The 20,161-nt window shown below is 35.3% G+C and overlaps 1 protein-coding gene across 1 annotated transcript in view; it reads right to left on the bottom strand.

The window, feature by feature from the left end:
- The window catches only part of Slc9c1 (solute carrier family 9 member C1), a 74,966-nt gene that overhangs the window by 27,933 nt on the left and 26,872 nt on the right, over positions 1-20,161 (bottom strand). Inside the window, exons 11-15 of the mRNA XM_046425210.1 lie at positions 19,227-19,393; positions 17,472-17,597; positions 7,380-7,477; positions 4,008-4,127; positions 878-1,073 (exon numbers count right to left, since the gene is read on the bottom strand). Coding sequence (XP_046281166.1) covers positions 878-1,073; positions 4,008-4,127; positions 7,380-7,477; positions 17,472-17,597; positions 19,227-19,393 — 707 coding nt within the window. The remainder of the gene's footprint in view (positions 1-877; positions 1,074-4,007; positions 4,128-7,379; positions 7,478-17,471; positions 17,598-19,226; positions 19,394-20,161) is intronic.

Here is a 20,161-nt window from a genome sequence, read left to right as displayed (position 1 = left end):
GAAGCATTTTCATATATCACTTAGTAACACTGCCCTTCTATAGTAGAGGAAATTAAGGTTGGGAAAAGTTCAGTAACTTGATGAATAGCTTACAACTCATCACAGAAAACTAAAATCAGAGGCAAGGTTGACTTCATTCTAGCTTAATGTTTTTTTCACCACAGTGTGTGTTAAATGATGTTAAGACACTCTTTACCCTACCACTATTAAACCTAACCCCGATTGCTTAATTTCCTTTTAATTCTGATACCCCCTATGTTCTTTCTGACTAGCTTGGAATTTACCAAGCACTGTGTGATTGGATTTGAATCCACTCTTTTCCACTACTATGACTCTGCAACAGCATTTAAATTTTACAGCCAAGATTTGAGATTTATTTATTTTGTCCAAACATCATATGCATTTATTTTATTTAAATCTTCTGGCGAAAAATGTTTTATACTACAAACTGTAGATCCGTATGACAGAATATTGCTGTCCTTGCATTTAAAAATCCAGTTATGACTTTTTTCAAGTATAAAAAATCTGTCACGTTATCTATTCATTTGTTTATCTTAATATAATAAAAGTATAAAGTATAAAAATAATAGAATGAACATCCATCTGCTTAATACCTTGCTGAGTTTAAGAACATTCATAATACTATTTAAACTGTGTCCCTTTGACTTATACTGTTCTAAAACTGATTTTTTGCAATATGGAATCAATGCTATAAGCATGCATATTTACTACTGAGTCACCCTAAACACCATCTTTAAAAAATAAAGTCTGTCTTGAGAAGGAAAATTTCATATATTCTTTTAGAAAATTGTCTGTAGTTAGTGTTTTAAAAGTCTCATTAAACATAACATATTCACACACATAAATTTTATATTACCTTAAGTAGATCCTCTAGAATATAAAATGCAAGAAAATAGTAGTTAGTGAATCTTATTTCATGCTCATAGATGTCATTTAACTGGGATATCCAAGAGATTATAATAGGAAATATATTCATTAATACCACAAGGTATCCAATATACTCAAATTCATCAGTAAATACTATTTTATGGCATAGACGAAGAAAGCAGTATCTGTAAAATAAAGAGAGAGTTTTATCTGACAAGAGGATTATGTTAAATAGTGTTCATTATACACTCAGTTCTGCTCTTAGTAGCCATAGCACCATGCTTAAGTCTGAAAAGCAGCCACCACTGGCTTAATATTGTCATCCTGACTCAGACATTGTCCTTTTAATTTCCTCTTCTGCTTAATCTCTTTAGTTTTCCCTTTCCCTTTCCTTCTTTTCTCACCTTTCATTAACTTTTATTTAACATTTAATAGAAATGCTTTTGGAATAAGCCATGGATAATTCAAACTGAATTTTAAATAAAACAATAAGAATTCCTCTTACCTATATTATGAACATAAAGGAATTATAGCATGTATGTGTGATATTAGAACAGTATGGACCCAAATCTTATCAAAAAATTTTGAAATGGTGATGTGCTTTAAAAAATAGTTTTCATACCAAGGATGATACTAAAGAGTATAACTGTGGATGAGAAAATTTACTCTTTATATACAATAATAACAATAATACTTAAAAATATTTTCAAGTAGTATAATAATATAATATTGTTTAAAATTAAATGATATGATTGATTAATAAATCAAATAATGCTGGATTATTTTCCCATTCTTAGGGGTACATTTGCGTTATGAGGCAGAAGCTCTTTATAATTTTGTGTTCTATTTGAAAAAAAAAGAAAATGACATTTTTGAATACAAAAACATTGCCAGGGTCCTCCAAAGCCTTAAGCAATGCTTGCATGTGCAAGGAGCCAAGGTAAGCCTTGTTAACGTCATGACAGCAACATATCTGCCCTTCTTGGTCCGCTCTCCAGAATGTTGTTCTTGATCTCCTCCAGCAGCAAAGCTGTATTGGCACAGAACTGCACGTGTGATACCTTTTGCTTAAATTTATGGTTGATTATAATCTGTCTTGTTGGTGTCAGATAAGTGAATTTTGAAGGAGAAAAAATAGAGACTATAGGGCTATTCATATTTCCTTTAAATCTTTATTGTTATGTTAACTTCTTCATTCCTCCTGGAATACTATATTGCCTCTTACTTACTATTTTGTTTATTGGTTCCACTTGGCCGCTTGGCCACTCCTGCTGTAATAGGATAGTGGATCCACGTGAACGTTTGACCTGATAGTTATGTATATGTGCCCTCAGGGATCTGGAGAAACAATCACATAGTAATTGATCTTATCCCTTTCGTAACCAGGTTCTCTTTAGAAAAGTGTCTTTCTAATTTACTGTTCATCTAAATGGCCCTTTGACACACATAATTTCTTAGCCATCCCAGATCAAGGAGACTGAGGCCTGAAAAGCTCTTTTGGCTAATAAATCATGCAGCTAGGATTCTAAACTGAGACACCTGACTTCAAAATCTGTACCACTAATTACCTAGGAACGATAATATTTAAAGACTACAGGGACTGCCAATACTAGCTTTTCAAATCTCTCTCCTTTTTTTCAAATTTAATCAATAGAAATGATTACTCAGAAGAGTTGTAGCGTAAATCAGTATTAAAAGCTCTTAAAGCTATGCAATACAAACATAAACATTTGCCATTTGAGTGTGGTAGATTAAAGTAGCCACAAACTTTTTGAAACTCCTGTTGAGAAACAGGGTCAATATCCCTTCCCATCAGTTCTAAGAAAAGAAACATAAGGCATACAATTGAAAAAAAAAAAAAGAAATACAATTATCTTAATTTTTACATGGCATATACAGTGGGAATAAACCGTCTGAAAATGAAATTAAGGAAGTAACTCTGGTTAAAACAACATTAAAAAGAATAAATACTTAAAATTACATTTAACCAAAGATTTATACTCTGAAAACTACAATATACTACTAAAAGAAATTAAGGGTCTAAATTTTTTAAAGAGAGAAATTCCATTCCATTTTCATGGATTGGAAGGTTTAATATTGCTAAATTATATACTACAGACAGCAACGGACGGATTCAATGCATCTGCGGATTCAGTGCATCTGCAGATTCAATACAACCCCTATGAACATGTCAGTGATTTTTTTTTTCTGCAGAAATAGATAGGATAATCATAAAATTTATATGGCGTTTCAAGAGAGTTCAAATAACTACTGCAGTTTTGTAAAAGAAAAAATAGAGTTGAAGAACTCATACTTTCTAATATTAAAATTGTTTAGCAGCTATGGAAAACAATTTGGTGGTAGCTCAAGAAGCTAAATATAAAATTATCAAGAAGTTAAATATAAAATTATCTAAAGAATGGAAAGCAAACATTCAAACAAATACTTTTACACAAATATTTATAACAGTGCTATTTATATTAGCCAAAAGGTGGAAACAGTCCAAATGTCCATGATCAGATGAATGGGTTAAAAAAAATTATATTCCACACAATGGAATATCATTCAGATGTAAAAAGGAGTAAAATATTGATATAAACTACAAAGTGGATGAACCTCATGCTAATGATACATACTACGTTCATGTGCATGAAAACATTATGGTAAGTGAAAGAAGCTAGAAATAAAAGGCTACCCATGGATGATTCTATTAAAATTCAGAGCAGGCAAAAGAATATAATTTAGTGCTATCTGGGAGTTGGAGAAAGAAGGGAAAGAATGCAAAATGACTGCTAAATGAATATTGGCTTTCTTTTGGGTTAGTGAAACTGTTACAGAATTTGACAGAATTGATGGTTGTCCAACACTGTGATTGTACAAAATAATATTGAGTTGTACACTTGAAAATAACTAGTGGTTAATTTTATGTTATATGAGATTTATCTCAATTAAAAAAAGAGAACATTATTTGTCTTTCCTTTTTAAAGTAATTTTTGTTTAGTATACAAGTAATTTAAGCTACTTAAAAATATTTTGCAAAGTATTTAGGTTATAATTAAAAAGAGAATGAAAAGGGAATTTTAAAAAAAAATTTTTTTATAAGTCTCAAAAGCATTTACCTTGATGGAATCCCTTTATCTTTCTTAGTATTGTATACCCAATTGAGCAGTACTTTTCTAAGGAAGCTAAGTAGTTTTTTGCTTTCAGAATAATGCTTTATTGTCTCAGGAGTCATATATCTAAAAAAAAAAAAAGAGAGAGAGAGAGATCTTTAAATATGCTTTAAACATGTTGAGATAAGTTTAAAACAGTGTTGTCAGAAAGCAGGAAAAACATTTTATGAAGTGATATCTGTGAATGAGACATTTTCATGAGTACGGATGAAAGCCATGAAATCATAGACTCAAGTAGATACACAATTATAAAGTTAGGTTGTCAGACCCACTCATTAAAGAAAGAGCACACAAAAATTGGGGATTCATGGTTTAAAAGAGCAGAGAGTTCAAGGCCCAGGAAGAGAATATCATTCAAATATTCAGGATTCAGATTCACCTTGGTTTTCATTTTGGATTTCCTACTGTCTGATATGGCAGTGAACACATAAACACATAAACTCACAAACATGTACTTACAACTAGGGGTAAAAATATCATGTCAGACTAGGATAGTTAAATGAGGAGATTATATATATATATATATATATATATATATATATATATATATATATATATATATATATAAAGTAGCTAGAGCATCTCACACATTTATCTCTTTTGTTTCATCTTTAGGGCAATGGGTCAAATTACAATGGAAAGGTTAGTGCTATGAAGGACCCCAAAAGACTTTCTGGTAGCGCTGCTTCAGATTGTCTGCAGGGTTTGTGCTGAGAAGGGTCAGATCCCTGTGTTGTGGCTTGATCTTGTTGAGTCAACCCTTTTGGTTTTATAAGAAATTTCCCTGCTGTTGACCAGAAACCCTCACTGCCTTCATCAGACAGGTGACAGAGGTCTGGGTAAATGGGCCTGAGGCCCAAGCTTGTCCTGTGGCTTCAAGGAAGGGCAATTGAACCTGAATTTAAAGGTGGACCTTGTCCTCTCTATTGATTAAAATGCTCTCACTTTGAAATGTGTGCAATTTCTCTGCTAGAGGGGTATTAATGTAATGGAAAAGAATATGTTGTCATTTGATTCTCCAAGATTCAATACAATAATGTGTTAGTTACATGGAAAATCTTGAGTGTAGAGGTGATTTGATCCATTCACTATTTGAAAAAAATATCTATTGAACACCCATTTTGTTTGCTGTGGATTTACTAGTCTCTGCCTTTGACACAATGTGGTGGTACCTCAAGAAATTAAATGCCAATTTTATACTTAGGGGTTTACCCAAAAAACAAGAGGGATAAAACTTGCCCATAACAATTATATTGAAGTGTAGTGAGTGTTGCCACAGAGACACTCTCTAAGGGGGACATTTAACAGAGTTCTGGAGAAGCAGGAAACCCTCCTAAAATAATTCATATCTAAGCTAAGATCTGATGATTTCATGAGTTCCTATGAATCTTAAAGTTCTGTGATATCAGTAAGTATGTGATCATTTACAGTCCAAATTTCTAAGTAATGCAGGCTCCTGAATTCATATTTTACATCACATGTTCACTCTTTAGACATGATGTAGGGAACAGATGATGTCTCTAACTGGATGGTGAGGCACCTTGCCTTATTATACAAAAGACCATGAGTAAGTTATCTAAAATCTTATGTGCCGCAGTCTGGCTGGGCACAAATGCCGCAGTCTGGCTGGGCACACAGTCACGAGCCACCACACAGCTTGTAGATTCAAACAGCAACTCTTTATTCCCGAACTCACACCAGCTGTCCACAATCACATTCTGGGGAAATCCACGTTCTCTGCCCAAATCCACCTCCACTGGGCTTCTATCTCCAAAATATACTGTCTGAATCCCGTGAGAACTCAAGGGGAACTCAGGCAACAGGATACGCCCTATTCCCAGCAGGAATAATCTTAAACCTTAAACCTGGAACCTAAACCGAACGCCCTAATCCGCCTTGGTCCTTGAACAAGGTCACCTACATTCAATGTCACTGCAACATGGGGTACGCTGGCAAGGAAATTGTCATACCTACTTGGCTAATGGCTTCCAGCACTTATGCTTCATTTTCTTCCCCCCATCGTAAAGATAATAATAGCACTTCTCTCATATAATTTTTGTGAGCTAAAAATAAATAATGCATCTAAAGTGTCAGGAGCTGCCACATAGGAACCGAGTGCCCTTAGCCTTGAGCCATGAGAATGTGGAGATGTGGCAAGCCAGCCATGGGCTGTGTGTGTGTGTGAACTATGAACACTGAGTGCACAAAGTGAATTTAATCAATGTTGCCCCTCTGGGCGGGCCTCACTCTGGTCTTTTCACTTGCTCTGCCTCTGATCCCCACACAGCTCATGAGATGACCATGGCCTTCCTAGATGACAGTCAATCAGCTGACAGCAGACATCAGGAAGCTAGACTCAACCCCTTGCCTTATTTGAATGGCTTCTCCCCATTGAAAGGGTTCAGCAAGTGCTCCTTGCTCTCTCTCTTTTCCACGGATCCCTAAGGTCAGAGGAACCATCACAAGACCCAAAGAAAAAGGTATTTCTCTGTCTCTGTGTGATTGTTTCGTGTCAGCCCAGTTCACCTGGAGTGACCTTGGGCGTTTAGTGTTAAAAAATGTGTCTGGCACAGCACACAATAAACTATACATTATTCTTGAGCAATTTCATAGACTTTTAGCATAGGCCATGCTACCTTTGTGTAAATCCTCTTCTCTTTCTATGCTTAAACTTGTTTTCTGGTCACAGGACACCCCAACCCAAGGAGCTACTACGGGAATGGTTAATAAATAGCAAAGTCAGCTCTCAGACATTCCAGCAAAGAAGCAAGTTCCATCAACAGACATTCTCTAGAAGCTGGAACATCAATTTACTAATCATGATATTCCTCACAATGCCTGACATGCAGCTTTGCACATATTAGCATTCAATGCATGTCTCTGACATGTATAAGTAAAAAATATCATATATTCCAAAATTTGTATGTTGAATATTAATAGATGATGTTTGAAGTGCCACTTGTGCTTTGGGAAGATGTGCATGTGGAGATGAAGGAACACTGTGCTCTTCAGCATTCAAACAGTCTTAGATAAAGTAATTTACCACAGCTTAACTTTGGGGTAGGGGCCAAAAATAGGAAGAGGAGAGCATTTTGTTCAAAAGGAGCAGCTTGTACAAAAGCACAGGCATGAACAAGTGCAGCAAGCTTGGCAAAGTGGAAGTAGGTGATTTTGCCTAACCCTGAGGGTAGAACAGGCAGTGCCTTGTACTCACTCACACATGAACCCGAGTTACCCAACAAAAGCAGGAAAACTCACTTGCATAATTTCCTACATGCCCTGGCTTAAGATAGGAGGCCTCTCTTAACACATACTTACTCTCCCTTCCTTTCACCAAAGCTTCCTGCTGCACCAACCAACACCTGGGCTGCACTCTGGGACAGAGTCTCATTCTTATATTGTCTTTGGTAGCTTGCCTAAAAGAAACATTGATTAAAATTATTGGATAGCATGGAAGACAATGACAACTTATTATTTTCCTTATGAAAAGATAATCTTTGAAAAAGAAGTCAAAATCCCCAGATAATCCAGTTTGTTTACATAGAGCATCTTTCTATGAAGTCCAGACTATCAGATCAGCACAGAAGGTAAGACCTGAGCTTTGGGTGGAACAAGCTATCACCAAAAGACCTATTGCTGGTTGTTAATCAAGTTTCCAAAAAATCAGTGGAGTTCTGTGCCAAATAAATCTGAGAATGGCTGGAAGCTGTATTCCCAATTTAAAAGTTCATAATGCATATTTGAATACTTAAAAAAAAAAAGACTCTTGCAAATCCTAAGGGATTAAAGTGATTCTGGTTTACAGCTTTATTTAATTTCACTTCCCTAAATATTTCCAATCAGAACTCTGCTCTGTGCAGTCTATTATAAAGATAAAATGGACCGATACTGCTTTGCAAAGCACAATCCTTTTTAATTATACATAATAATTATACAGAATAGTGGAGTTCTTTGTGGCATAGTCATACATGCATATAACATAATTGTCCAATAGATGGAGAGTTGGGTAGCTTCATGTCTCCTCATGTATGAGCAGGAAATGTTGTGGAAACCATGATCTGATATGGTTCTTGATTTCTGTGTGCTGACACTTTTGAGAATCACTCTAGAAACCAACTTTGTACCTCGAATATGTGATATGACCAAGGATTCCTGGGTCCTGTAGCAGGAATTCTCTCACACAATTAAAACACTGTTTTGTTCTTGGGGAGTTTACTAGAAAAGGATACCAACTAAATTTGGGGATTTAAATTTATCTGTGGGATTAAAAAAATTATCTGTTCATAATGACAGGAATTCTACAGAGTAGTACTCTCCTCCTAAAACAACATTAAAGTACTTATAAACAAACAAAAAAATCCAACAAAACAAAACATGTAAGATTAAAACGTTTTCATTTTCCTCAAAGATAAAATTATAGCTTGTAGAAAAAATGAGGATGTCAAAAATAATGTGGGTCTCATGAAAGCTTTGCAATACAAATGACAAAGCAGTTATAACTAGAAAAATGTTCATCCTTACATGATCATTTCCACCAAAACAGAAGAATTTAGAAAATGGCTGATTCCTAAAAAGTAACTGCCATTAAATTAACTGATTAATATATGTTTTATATTCTTGTAACAACATTGAGAATATTCTAATCTATATGTTATAATGGTGAAAGCCGAGGCTCAGAGAATTAAGTAACTTTTCAGAGATGACATTAGTAGTTCACATTTCTCTGAATTTAAAGCTCACTTTCCCAGCTCCATGATGGTTGGCTGCCTCTTTTTTCTTTGTTTTCCCATAGTTTTTTATTGCTCATTATAATTATACATAATGGTGGGATCCATTGTCTCATATTTGTACATGCACACAATGTAACAATAAATTCATACAAATTTCATTCTTCTTTTTTAAAATTTTTAATTTGTTTTAATTAGTTATACAAGACAGTAGAATGCATTAATGCACTTTGGTACATCATACATAGATGGGATATAATTTCTCTTTTTTCTGGGTGTACATGTTGCAGCATCACATTGGTCATGAAGTCATATATACACATAAAGTCATAATGTCTGTTTAATTCTACTATCCTTCCTATCCTCACATCCTCTCCCCTTCCTTCCCTTCACTTCCCTCTACCTAATCTAATGTAACTCTATTCTTCTCTAGTGCCCCCCACCTTATTGTGAATTAGTATCTGCACATTAGAGAACACATTCAGCCTTTGGATTTTTGGAATTGGCTTATTTCACTTAGAATGATAATCTCCAACTCCAACCATTTACCTGCCAATGCCATGACTTCATTCTTCTTTAACTCTGAGTAAAATTCCATTGAATATATATATATATATATATATATATATATATATATATATATCACATTTTCTTTATCCAGTCATCTATTGAAGGACACCTAGGTTGACTCCATAATTTAGCTATTGTGAATTGAGCTGCTATAAATATTAATGTGGCTGCATCACTATAGTATGCTGATTTTAAGTCCTTTGGGTATAAACCAAGGAGTGGGATAGCTGGGTCAAATGGCGGATCCAGATTTCTGAGGAATCTTCATACTGCTTTCCATAGTGGTTGCACCAATTTGCAGTCCCACCAGAAATGTATGAGTGTACCTTTTCCCCCACATCCTCACCAACACTTATTGTTGTTTGTATTCTTGATGATTGCCATTCTGACTGGAGTGAGATGAAATCTCAGTATAGTTTTAATTTGCATTTCTCTAATTTCTAGAGATGTGGAACACCTTTTCATATATTTGTCGATTGATTGTATTTCTTCTTCTGTGAAGTGTCTGTTCTGTTCTTTTGCCCATTTATTGATTGGGTTATTTGTTTTTAGTATTAAGTTTTTTGAGTTCTTTGTATATCCTGGAGATTAATGCTTTTTTAGAGGTACATGTGGTAAAGATTTTCTTCCAATTCTGTAGGCTCTCTCCTCACATTATTGATTGTTTCCTTTGCTGAGAAGAATCCATCCCATTTATTGATTCTTGATTTTATTTCTTGTGCTTTAGGGGTCTTGTTAAGGAAGTTAGATCCTAGGCTGACTTGGTGAAGATTTGGTCCTAATTTTTCTTCTATCAGGCACAGGGTCTCTGTTCTAATGCCTAATTCTTTGATCCACTTTGAGTTGATTTTTGTGCAGGGTGAGAGACAGAGATTTAATTTCATTTTACTACATATGGATTTCTAGTTTTGCCAGAACCATTTGTTGAATAGGCTCTTTTCTTCAGTGAATGTTTTTGGCACATTTGTCTAGTATGAGATAACTGCATTTGTGTAGGGTTGTCTCTGTGTCTTCTATTTTGTGCCATTGGTATGTGTGTCTATTTTGGTGCCAATAAATGCTGTTTTTATTATTATAGCTCTATAATATAGTTTAAGGTCTGGTATTGTGATGCTTCCTGATTCACTTCTCTTGCTAAGTATTGTTTTGGCTATTCTTCCAAATAAATTACATGATTGCTTTTTCTATTTCTATGAAGAATACCATTGGGGTTTTAATAGGAATTGCATTAAATAAATCTGTATAATGCTTTTGATAGTATGACCATTTTGACAATATTAATTCTGCCTATTCAGGAGCATGGGAGATCTTTCAATCTTCTGAGGTTTTCTTCAATTTCTTTCTTTAGTCTTCTATAGTTTTCATTGTAGAGGTCTTTCACTGGTGAAGGTGATCCCCCACTCACTGTCTTGACAGGGTCACAGTGAGAATAAGTGCTGGCAAAGCCGCTCTCCCACTGTCTTGACAGGGTCACAGTGAGGATGAATGCTGGCAAAGCCACGCCGGTTGGTGGGAAACCAAAACCATGAGACCCTTTTTTATGTAATTGGGACTTTTCATTTTCATGCTTATGTTTCTGACAGGAGGCATGAGTTTGTTAAATGCCAAACAAATTAAATTTCAGATGGCTAGAACATAACAGGTAGTTCATGCCTTAAAGGCTGTTCTACTACCCCTCAGCATATCAAGGACAAAGTAGAAGGCTGTTCTTCTACCTCAGTACATTGAGGACAAATCTGATAATGGACAACAATCATTTTCTGAAAGGTCATGAGAATTTTAGGCACCACATTGATTATATCAACTAGAACCCAAGCCCGTATTTCCGGCCTCTTAGAAAACCTAATCATTATGCTTATTTTACAAAGCCCACCATATGTAGTCTCATTCTTGATTGAGGAAAGTTATATTATACACTTAGGAAAGTTAAAACATATAAAGATATATTCTTCTCTTTTTATAAACCCTTTTTTACTTTACATAGGAATTTATGATGAGCATAGTTAATATTGGTGGAAAGTGGACTGATGTTTAGAACTTACTTTCTATTGAGAAAGATTATAAAGATATGAGAACTAGCGCACCTTGACTGAGAAGCAAAGAAACTCTTTGAGAAAGAAGCTCAACCAGTTTCATGAGAATAAATTTAGGAATTAATTAAAGTAGCTTTATAAGATATATTTTTGGAATAATGTTAGAAATATTGTCCTATTTAGATTTTTGGTTTAGAAATTCTTAAGTTCTTAGTCGTATGGGTTTCTGATATGTTTTAAGAATGATTTATAAACTTTAGGATATTTTAAGTATAAGATTTAAGGGGACTTTTTTAGATGGGAATTTTAGATTAGAAATAAAGTAAAGGTGTACTTTAAACTTAAAAGTTAATGATAGGTTAGGAGACTTAGAGTCTGGTTACGTAGTTTGGCATTAGTTAATAAGAAAATAGCATATCTTGGGGAAAATAGTAAATCTTGGGAAAATCTGAAAAATGTAAATTAGTGATGCATTTTATTAATGATTCTGTACTTTTAATAATTAAATAACTAAAGGTCATATCCTGTAAAAATGTAAATTGAAGTTACATTTTTTGTACCCCTAATCATGGTTAAGGAAAAGTTTTAAATTGTCTTGGCAAAAGTTTTAAATTGTATAATCAATGACGTATTCTGAATCTATAATGATGAGAAAAATTGCAATAAAAGAAGACCCAGAGAAAGCTGCATTAGCACTCTCTGGAGATTGCTCCAACGGAACGACTCCTGTCTCATCTTTTCGCCGACGCCACTCATCCTTCAGGACTCCCTGGACCTCGCTAGGGCAGGACCCCGGCATTTCACCTCTTTTGTTAGATTGATTCCCAGTTTTTTTTTTTTTTTTTTTTTTTGAGGCTATTGTAAATGAGGAAAGGAAACTTCAGACCAATATCCCTGATGAATACAGATACAAAAATGATCACCTCAATGCAGAAAAAGCATTCGACAAAATACAGTACTCCTTCATGTTCAAAACACTAAAAAAACTAGGGATAGTAAGAACATTCCTCAGCATCATAAAAGCTATATATGCTAAACCCAAGACAAGCATCATTTTAAATGGAGAAAAATTGAAAGCATTCCCTCTAAAAACTGGAACAAGACAAGAAGTTCCTCTTTCACCGATTCTATTTAATATCATCCTTGTAAATCTAGCCAGAGCACTTAGAAGAAAGAAATTAAAGGGATACAAATAGGTAAAGAAAAACTATAATTATTTGATGATGACATAATTCTATATCTAGAAGGTCCAAAAAATTTCACCAGAAAACTTCTAGAATAAATGAATTCAGTGAAGTAGCAGGATATAAAATCGACACCTATTATTCAAACGCATTCCTATACATCAGTGATGAAACCACTAAAAGAGAAAATAGGAAAACTACCCCATTCATATAGTTGAATAAAACTCTATTGTGTGAATATGTTGCATTAATCCATCGATGGACACTTAGCCTGGTTACATAGTTTGACTATTGTGAATAAAACTGCCAGAAACACACCATATGCATGTATCACTATAGTATGATGACTTTAATTCTATAAGATAAATACTGAGATGTGATATATCTGGGTCATATGGTGCTTCTATTCCTAGTTGTCTGATTTGATAATGGTTGTACTAATTTACAATCTCATCAGCAGTGTAAAAGTGTTCCTTTTTCTCCATATCCTCTCATTTTTATTATTTTTTGTATTCTGAAGACTGTCATTCTGACTGAGATGAGATGAAATCTCAGTGTAGTTTTGATTTGCATTTCATTAATTGCTAAAGATATTGAACATTTTGAAATATATATTGTTGGCCATTTATATTTCTTTTTTTGAGAATTGTCTGTTTAGTTTATTTGCCCATTTATTAATTGGGTAATTTGTTTCTTGATGTTAATTTGTTTTTAGTTTTTTACATGTTCTGCATATTAATCCTCTGTTAGAAGAGTAGCTAGCAAAGATTTTTCTCCCATTCCGTAGGTTCCTTCTTCACATTCTTAATTGTTTCCTTTGTTGTGCAGAAGCTTTTTAATTTGTTGCCATCCCATTTACGAATTCTTGGTATTATTTCATGAAATTTAGGAGTCCTATAGTCATTGCCTATAGCCTGTATGTTGGATACATACAGAGTTGGTATGCCACCTCTTCTGTACCACTTTTTTTTCTGTCATGCTATGTTTTTTTCCTAACATATATTAATAGAGAAGATATTCTCCCAGTTAACAAAAAGTGGCTGAGATTCAAAGCTCTGAAAACTGTTATAGATGAATTTCTATTATTATAATTGGGATTGCAGAAACCAAATCAGCAAAAGAAGATAAATGTAAAAATGCCTCTAGAAGGAAGATGAGTTAAAACCTCACAAAGTAAGCTGAGGATTTAGAAGACAGAGGGGAGAGATTCAGCTTTGAAAACTAGGGATTCCTGGTTAAGACATAGCATACAGAGCCACCAATCAGAGATGTAACAGTATAAATAATACATTTGAGAAAAGGAATCAAAAAGACACATGGAGTGTTTATTGCAGAAAACGCAGACTATCAGAAGAGGAAAGAACCAAAGAGGCTGGTCAAAGTCTCCTGTTCTATAAGTGGGAGAATAAAGACTAAAAGGAGTAGTCCTGAGGTACACATCGAACTAATGACAATAGCAAGACTTGAAATGAAGTCCTTCTGCATTTGTTTTGATGCTTCTTGAATATTATATTTTTTGGAAATGACTAAGAAATCTGAGCCGGGCGTGGTGGCACACACCTGTAATCCCAGCAACTCAGGAGGCAGAGGCAGGAGGATCAAGAGTTCAAAGCCAGTCTCAGCAATTTAGCAAGGCGCTGAGCAACTCCGGGAGACCCTGTCTCTAATAAAATACAAAATAGGGCTGGGGATGTGGCTCAGTGGTTGAGTGTCCCTGAGTTCAATCCCTGGTAACCCCCCCCCCCTGCAAAAAAAAGAAAGAAAGAAATCGGGAAGTGATTTAAAGACCTCATAAATTTTTTAAGTGACAAGGAAAAAATTTTACAACCATTCAAGCAGGAAAAGAGGCTATATTTAATTTCATAACTATTAATTTATTGATTTAATACTTATCACTGCATTATCTTTATATGAACATATCATTAGTTAGATGCAGCTCTCATAGTTTCAGATGTAAATCATCTTTAGACACTTACTAATCAAATTGCTTTTTCTCCAATGTCAGGCCAAAAGCATGAGCCAAACCATTAAAACGTAAATTTTTAAATATTCTCAATTGGAAATGTTGTTACAAATAATCAGTACAATTATAAAATAATATCAAATTGAATGTTGAAGAATATAATGCTTAAGAAAGAACATCTATAAAAGACTTGTTTATAAAATAACTAATGAGCATGATTGTTAGAATAAAAATTATAAAATATAAAAGTTAAAATTAAAAGAGGAGTAACAAAGTTGTTTTAGAACACTGAATGAAATTTATCTTTGTATTCTTGGCCACTGGTGCAGTGCCCAGGACATTGTTTCTTTTAAAAAATAAAGTCATAGCAATATTGAGAAAAAGGAAATGGGAGAATATATCTATATGAAGAGCTGTAGTTGGCATTTTAATTAAAAGGTATAGATACATATGTATTAATGTTTATAACATGTTCTAAGATAAAGTTAGATATATTTTAAATTGGTTTACCATAAGAAACAAAAGGTATAACTAATCAGCATGATAGTTAGAATAAAACAAACATCTCTATACAAAAGAAAAAAAGGAAGGAAGGAAAGCAGGCAAGGAGAGAAAATTAAAGTGTCAAGAGAGAAGGCAAAGCAGAGAAAAATTGAGATGGCAAAACAGACAATCTGTTTGTTCTCATAATCACCACTAATCAATTGAGCAAACGTCAACTTAACACCAATTCTGTGCTACACATTATGCTATTCATTAAAGGTGAACAGTTTAATGACAGATCATACCTTTGGGATTCTGCCGTGGTTCACTATCAGATTTACCTTGGAAGTAAATGACTTCTACTAAAAGGAAAAATTCAATAACTTCATGTACAAAGATAACAGCAAACAAAATGACATACTTTTAAGATTGGAAGAATTCTGTGTATGTATACATATGCACAAGATATGTGTGACAGTAAGGTGGAGTGGGAAATGGATTGTAGTAGTGGCAGAGCCTTTGGTCATGAGTTTGACTAGAAGGGTTATTAGGAAAATTAGCAATTATATTATGTGGAGAAGTAGAGGTAAATATTTGGAGAAAAGTCAAGTGAGAAATGGGAGAGATCAAAATGGATGTCTCTACAAATCTGAGTAGTAGATTTGTAGAGGAGAACACAGTGAACCAGTTCAAGTCCAAGGTGAAGTGAGATAAAGGCTGAGGTGTGGGCTTTCAGGGATGATCTGATAGTGAGAAATGGGTGATGGCTCCGTACACAAAGGGAAGGGCCAACTGTGAACATTTTGAGAAGTGGTCTGAAAAGAGTCACCTTTACAGATTTTGAGGATGACATTTAGTATGAATAGCATATTTGGGCAGGTAAAGATTATGTTGATTTTTTTTTCATGATGCGATGTTCATATTCTCCTAAGGTTTTCTTTTCTATCTCACTGCAAATGTTTTGATTGTAAAAAACAAAACAAAAAAACAGAATAGTGATTTCTACTTCCTAAATTATATAGCAGATTGCATGAACTTTTCCATTATTCTATCACTTTTTTTTTTTTTGCAGTTATGGAGGAAGTTTTTGCAAACTTCCCTTTCTGTTTTCCTAAGAAGAGGGAGCAATTATTTTCGCTTAAGGAAGCCACACATGAGTTTGACTAGAAGGGTTAGTCAAACTCACCCAGTGTTATGTCAGAACTGGCCGTACTCCATTGTTTCTAAATCCTCTTCTATTTTGGAATTCTGGTCTGGTTGCTTGTCTAACCTGTTCCATTTTTCCCTCTCATTCCTGCTGGCTTGATGTATTCAGACAGCCCAGCCCTTTGTCTTTGTTTTAGAAGCTGCTCAGAGGTGGTTTCCCAGGGAAACCTGATGAATGGCTTTTGTCTACTCACCTCACAGACTCATGCCCCCTGCAGCATAGGATTTAGAAGAGAGGGTAGAACAAGAAAGGTGACTTTTCCCCTTGTGAAGCTGTGTGGTAGGAAACTATTGCCTAGCCAGCAGCAATACCTAATTTGGTACAAATGGAAAACTTGTTGGAGGAGTAAAACTATGTGGGCATAAGCTTCAGTCTTTTTTTTTTTTTTAAATATTTATTATTTACTTGTAGTTGGACACAATACCTTTATTTTATTTATTTATTTTTATGTGGTGCTGAGGATTGAACCCAGGGCCTCACACGTGCTAGGCAAATGCTCTACCATTGAGCCCCAACCCCAACCTATAAGTTTCATTCTTCATGAAACTGCATCAAATGCTTAATGAAGTCATTTAGGTCCCCCCTAAAAGTGATTTTCAGACAAGTTTCCTACCAGGACTATTGCTGAGGACAGAACAGTCATGCCTAACAGATCCCCTGTTTCCCAGGTTAGACTGACTGAGTACAGTTCTTAGATCCCCATGTGGCTAGAATAGCTGATAAATGCTTGATGGCTCCATGTACAACAGGAAAGCCCAACATGAATATTTGAGATGATGGGTGGCAGCAAATAGTCAAGATCCTGATGGGTAGTTGAATAGCAACGTCTGAGTCTTATATTCTACTAGTACACAATGTCTATAACTTTTATGCCAGATTTGGATGAAGATAGGAAACCCTCTACCTGCATTTTTTTAGAGGACTTGGTGGCATCCTTCCAAGAAAAATTGGATTGGAACTAGAGAAGGCAGTGTCAAGGAACTGATGGTCTAACACACCTGAAGGTTAGCCCACTGGTATCTGTGAAATTTACAAATCTTCATAATAAATTACCTTTTACTTAAACTAATTTGAGTAGATTTCTTTCTTCCCAGTTTCTCCCTCCCTCCCTCTTTTCCTTTTCTTTGTCAAGCAAATTTCTAAGAAAATGCTGAACTTCTCTTTGCTTTTTAGCAAGAGAGAGGGCTTTCAGTATAGCTTTAGGCCCCTAAATGTCAATAAATGAGTATGATAGAGTACTCACAATTTGTGCTGACAGGAGGCGCCTGTTGGCCAGCTTTATTGCTTCAATGTTAAGGGTCTCATTTATTTCCTTGTTACAATCTGGACATACCACCTTCTGGTGTTCTGTTGTTTCTCCTTGTTTTAACTAAATAAAACACAAATTAAAAAGCAACAAAAAATACATGAATATGAATGCATTGTTTAGCATAAACCCCAAACAATCCTCCCACTAGTTTGGTTTAAAAAAATGATAGAAAATCTGGAAGATACAGAAAAATGTTCCTATGCTCATCATTTGCTCAAAAGTCCTCACCATTTGCTCAATAATGCTGGAGGTAAAATATTTGCCAGACTTAGGGGAAAGGGTAATATCATATATTTACTTTTACATGGCATTATTAAGTTTACAAAAGTTATCACATGAATGATCATACTTTAAGCCAGTAGTTCCATGTGGTCCCTGTTAGGTGCAGGACAGGCTGAGTAAGCTGTCTGCAGGGCATGCCAAACAAAGTTAGCTGCAGGATGACCTGGCCACTCAAACCCTCTGTCTGGTTCTTTATCAACTATTTGCCTCAAGCCCAAACGCCCAAGCCCCGGCTCAAGGCTGAACACTCAACCCCTTGCTCAAGGCCAAACACTTAACCCCCCTTTTGCCAACAAGGCAGCTTGCAGACCCAGAGATCTCATTAGATTTGGGCTATAAAAACTCCCTCCTGCCAAGCCCCTCTCTCTCTCTTGCTCTCTCTCTTGCCCTCTCTCTTGCTCTCTCTCTCTCTTGCTCTTTGTCTTTCTTGCGTGCGCTCTCTGTCTCTCTCTTGCTCTTGCTCTCTCCCTCTTCATCTGTCCTCTTCTCTTTTCTCTCTCTCTCTCTCTCTCTCTCTCTCTCTCTCCTTCTTTCTTTTCTCTTTGTTGCACTGCAATAAAGATCTTTTGGTCACTTTCCTTTCAGTCCCCTCGTGACAACAGCAGCACTTGGGAATTGTTACAAATGCACATTCTCAAACCACTGAGACTCAGCAAATCAGAACTGGGAGAGGCAGCCAGCGATTGCTACAAACTCATTCAATGATTCTGCTTCAGTTATAGTTTGACAACCATGAGGTGGGGGTTGGGGGTGGGGCAAAAAGATAGTGTAGGTAATGAATGATCAGGTAGGTTTGGGAAGATGGGGGCTGGTTATAAATAAAAAGAAATAAAATGCTAATATATTCAGGACACTTCCCTTCCTGGTCACCTGTTGCCAAGGTTACCTGCCTCCAAGGAACTGTTCCTACTACAAAGAGTTGTTAATGAATACCCTCTGGGCTGCTAGCTTCCTGCCAGTACCCCTGAGCAGTTTCTTTCCTGCCCTTGGATCACTATACCTTTTGGCCCACCTTTTAGATCAGGTAGGCAAGATAGGGGAGGAACAGGCATGAGAACAAAGGAAATCTAAGATCTATAAAAGAGTCAGGACACACCCACTTTGTACCAACTTACAACTTGGACCTCCTCCTCTGCCTCTGCAGAGGAATGCAATATGCTGTTCCCTCTTTTGAACTTACAATATATATTTTCTGAATATTCAAAGGGGTTTTGACTTATTTGTCCCATGGTGATCACTTAATTTCTCAAGATTCCCTCCTTTCTCTTATGGTAAACAAGGAATAACAAATAAAACTTCTCTGTTTATTACAAATATGTAAAATCATAAATTAGTATTTATGACATGATTTATACTTAACGACAATCATATCTAGTTTGTGAGGATAGAAAGATATTACATGCTTACTGCATATGGATTTTGAAGTACAATCGCCTTCTCAACCATGTTCCAATCAGCATTAGCAAGATCTTTGTCAAATTTGAGTGCAGATGCTGTAGATTTGGTTAGCTCTTGAAAGTGTTGAAATGTATAATAAACTGATTTATATTTTGTTGATGTGACATCTCGAAGACCTTCAGTGAAAAGAGCGCATTTCATAAACAAGAACACTATCATTTTGAGGGATTATAGAGCTTACTTTTGTTCTTATTATCAATAAAGGGTTTTTAGACATTAAATAAAGATTCACTATAAATTGTTTAATAATAGGAATGCTAACAATTTTTTTTTAACATTCACACTCCTTCTTACAAAAAGTGAAGATACAATAACAACAATAAGAGCTAATGCTTATTGGGTGCTTGCTCTATGCTGGAAAATATGCTTCAGCTCTTTCCATGTATTAAGGTTTTTTTTTTTTTTTTTTGGTTATCTTGACCATCTTTTCAGGTGAGTCCTTTTTTTCCCATTTGATGAGGAAACAGAAGAACAGAAGTATGATGATTCAATTTATGTGTTAACTTGCTTGGACCACAGGGTGCCTAGATATTTGGTTAAACAATGTTCTAGGTATGTCTGTAGGGATGCTTGTGGATGAGAATACATTTAAATTGGTAGATTCTCCAATGTGACTGAGACTCATTCAATCTGTTGGAGGCTTGAATGAAATAATGACAGAACATAGGAGAATTATACTTTCTCCATCTGCCTGATGGTCTAGGAGCTGGGACATTGGTGTCCTCCTGCCTTTGAACTCAGGCTGAAACTTACCCCATTCACTCTTTTTGTTCCAAGGCATTCAGGCTGCAGATATGGCACTTAGCTTCCATAATCACATAAGCCAGTTAAACACATGTGAGGAATTATCTGCATTATTCTCTAAGATCCAATACCTCAAATGT

This window comes from Marmota monax, unplaced genomic scaffold (assembly GCF_021218885.2).
Source record: "Marmota monax isolate L192 unplaced genomic scaffold, Marmota_monax_Labrador192_F-V1.1 WCK01_AAM20220418_F8-fsc00119, whole genome shotgun sequence".
Taxonomy (NCBI): domain Eukaryota; kingdom Metazoa; phylum Chordata; class Mammalia; order Rodentia; family Sciuridae; genus Marmota; species Marmota monax.
Note: the sequence above shows the minus strand (reverse complement) of the source record. Positions and strands in the feature narration are given on the sequence as shown.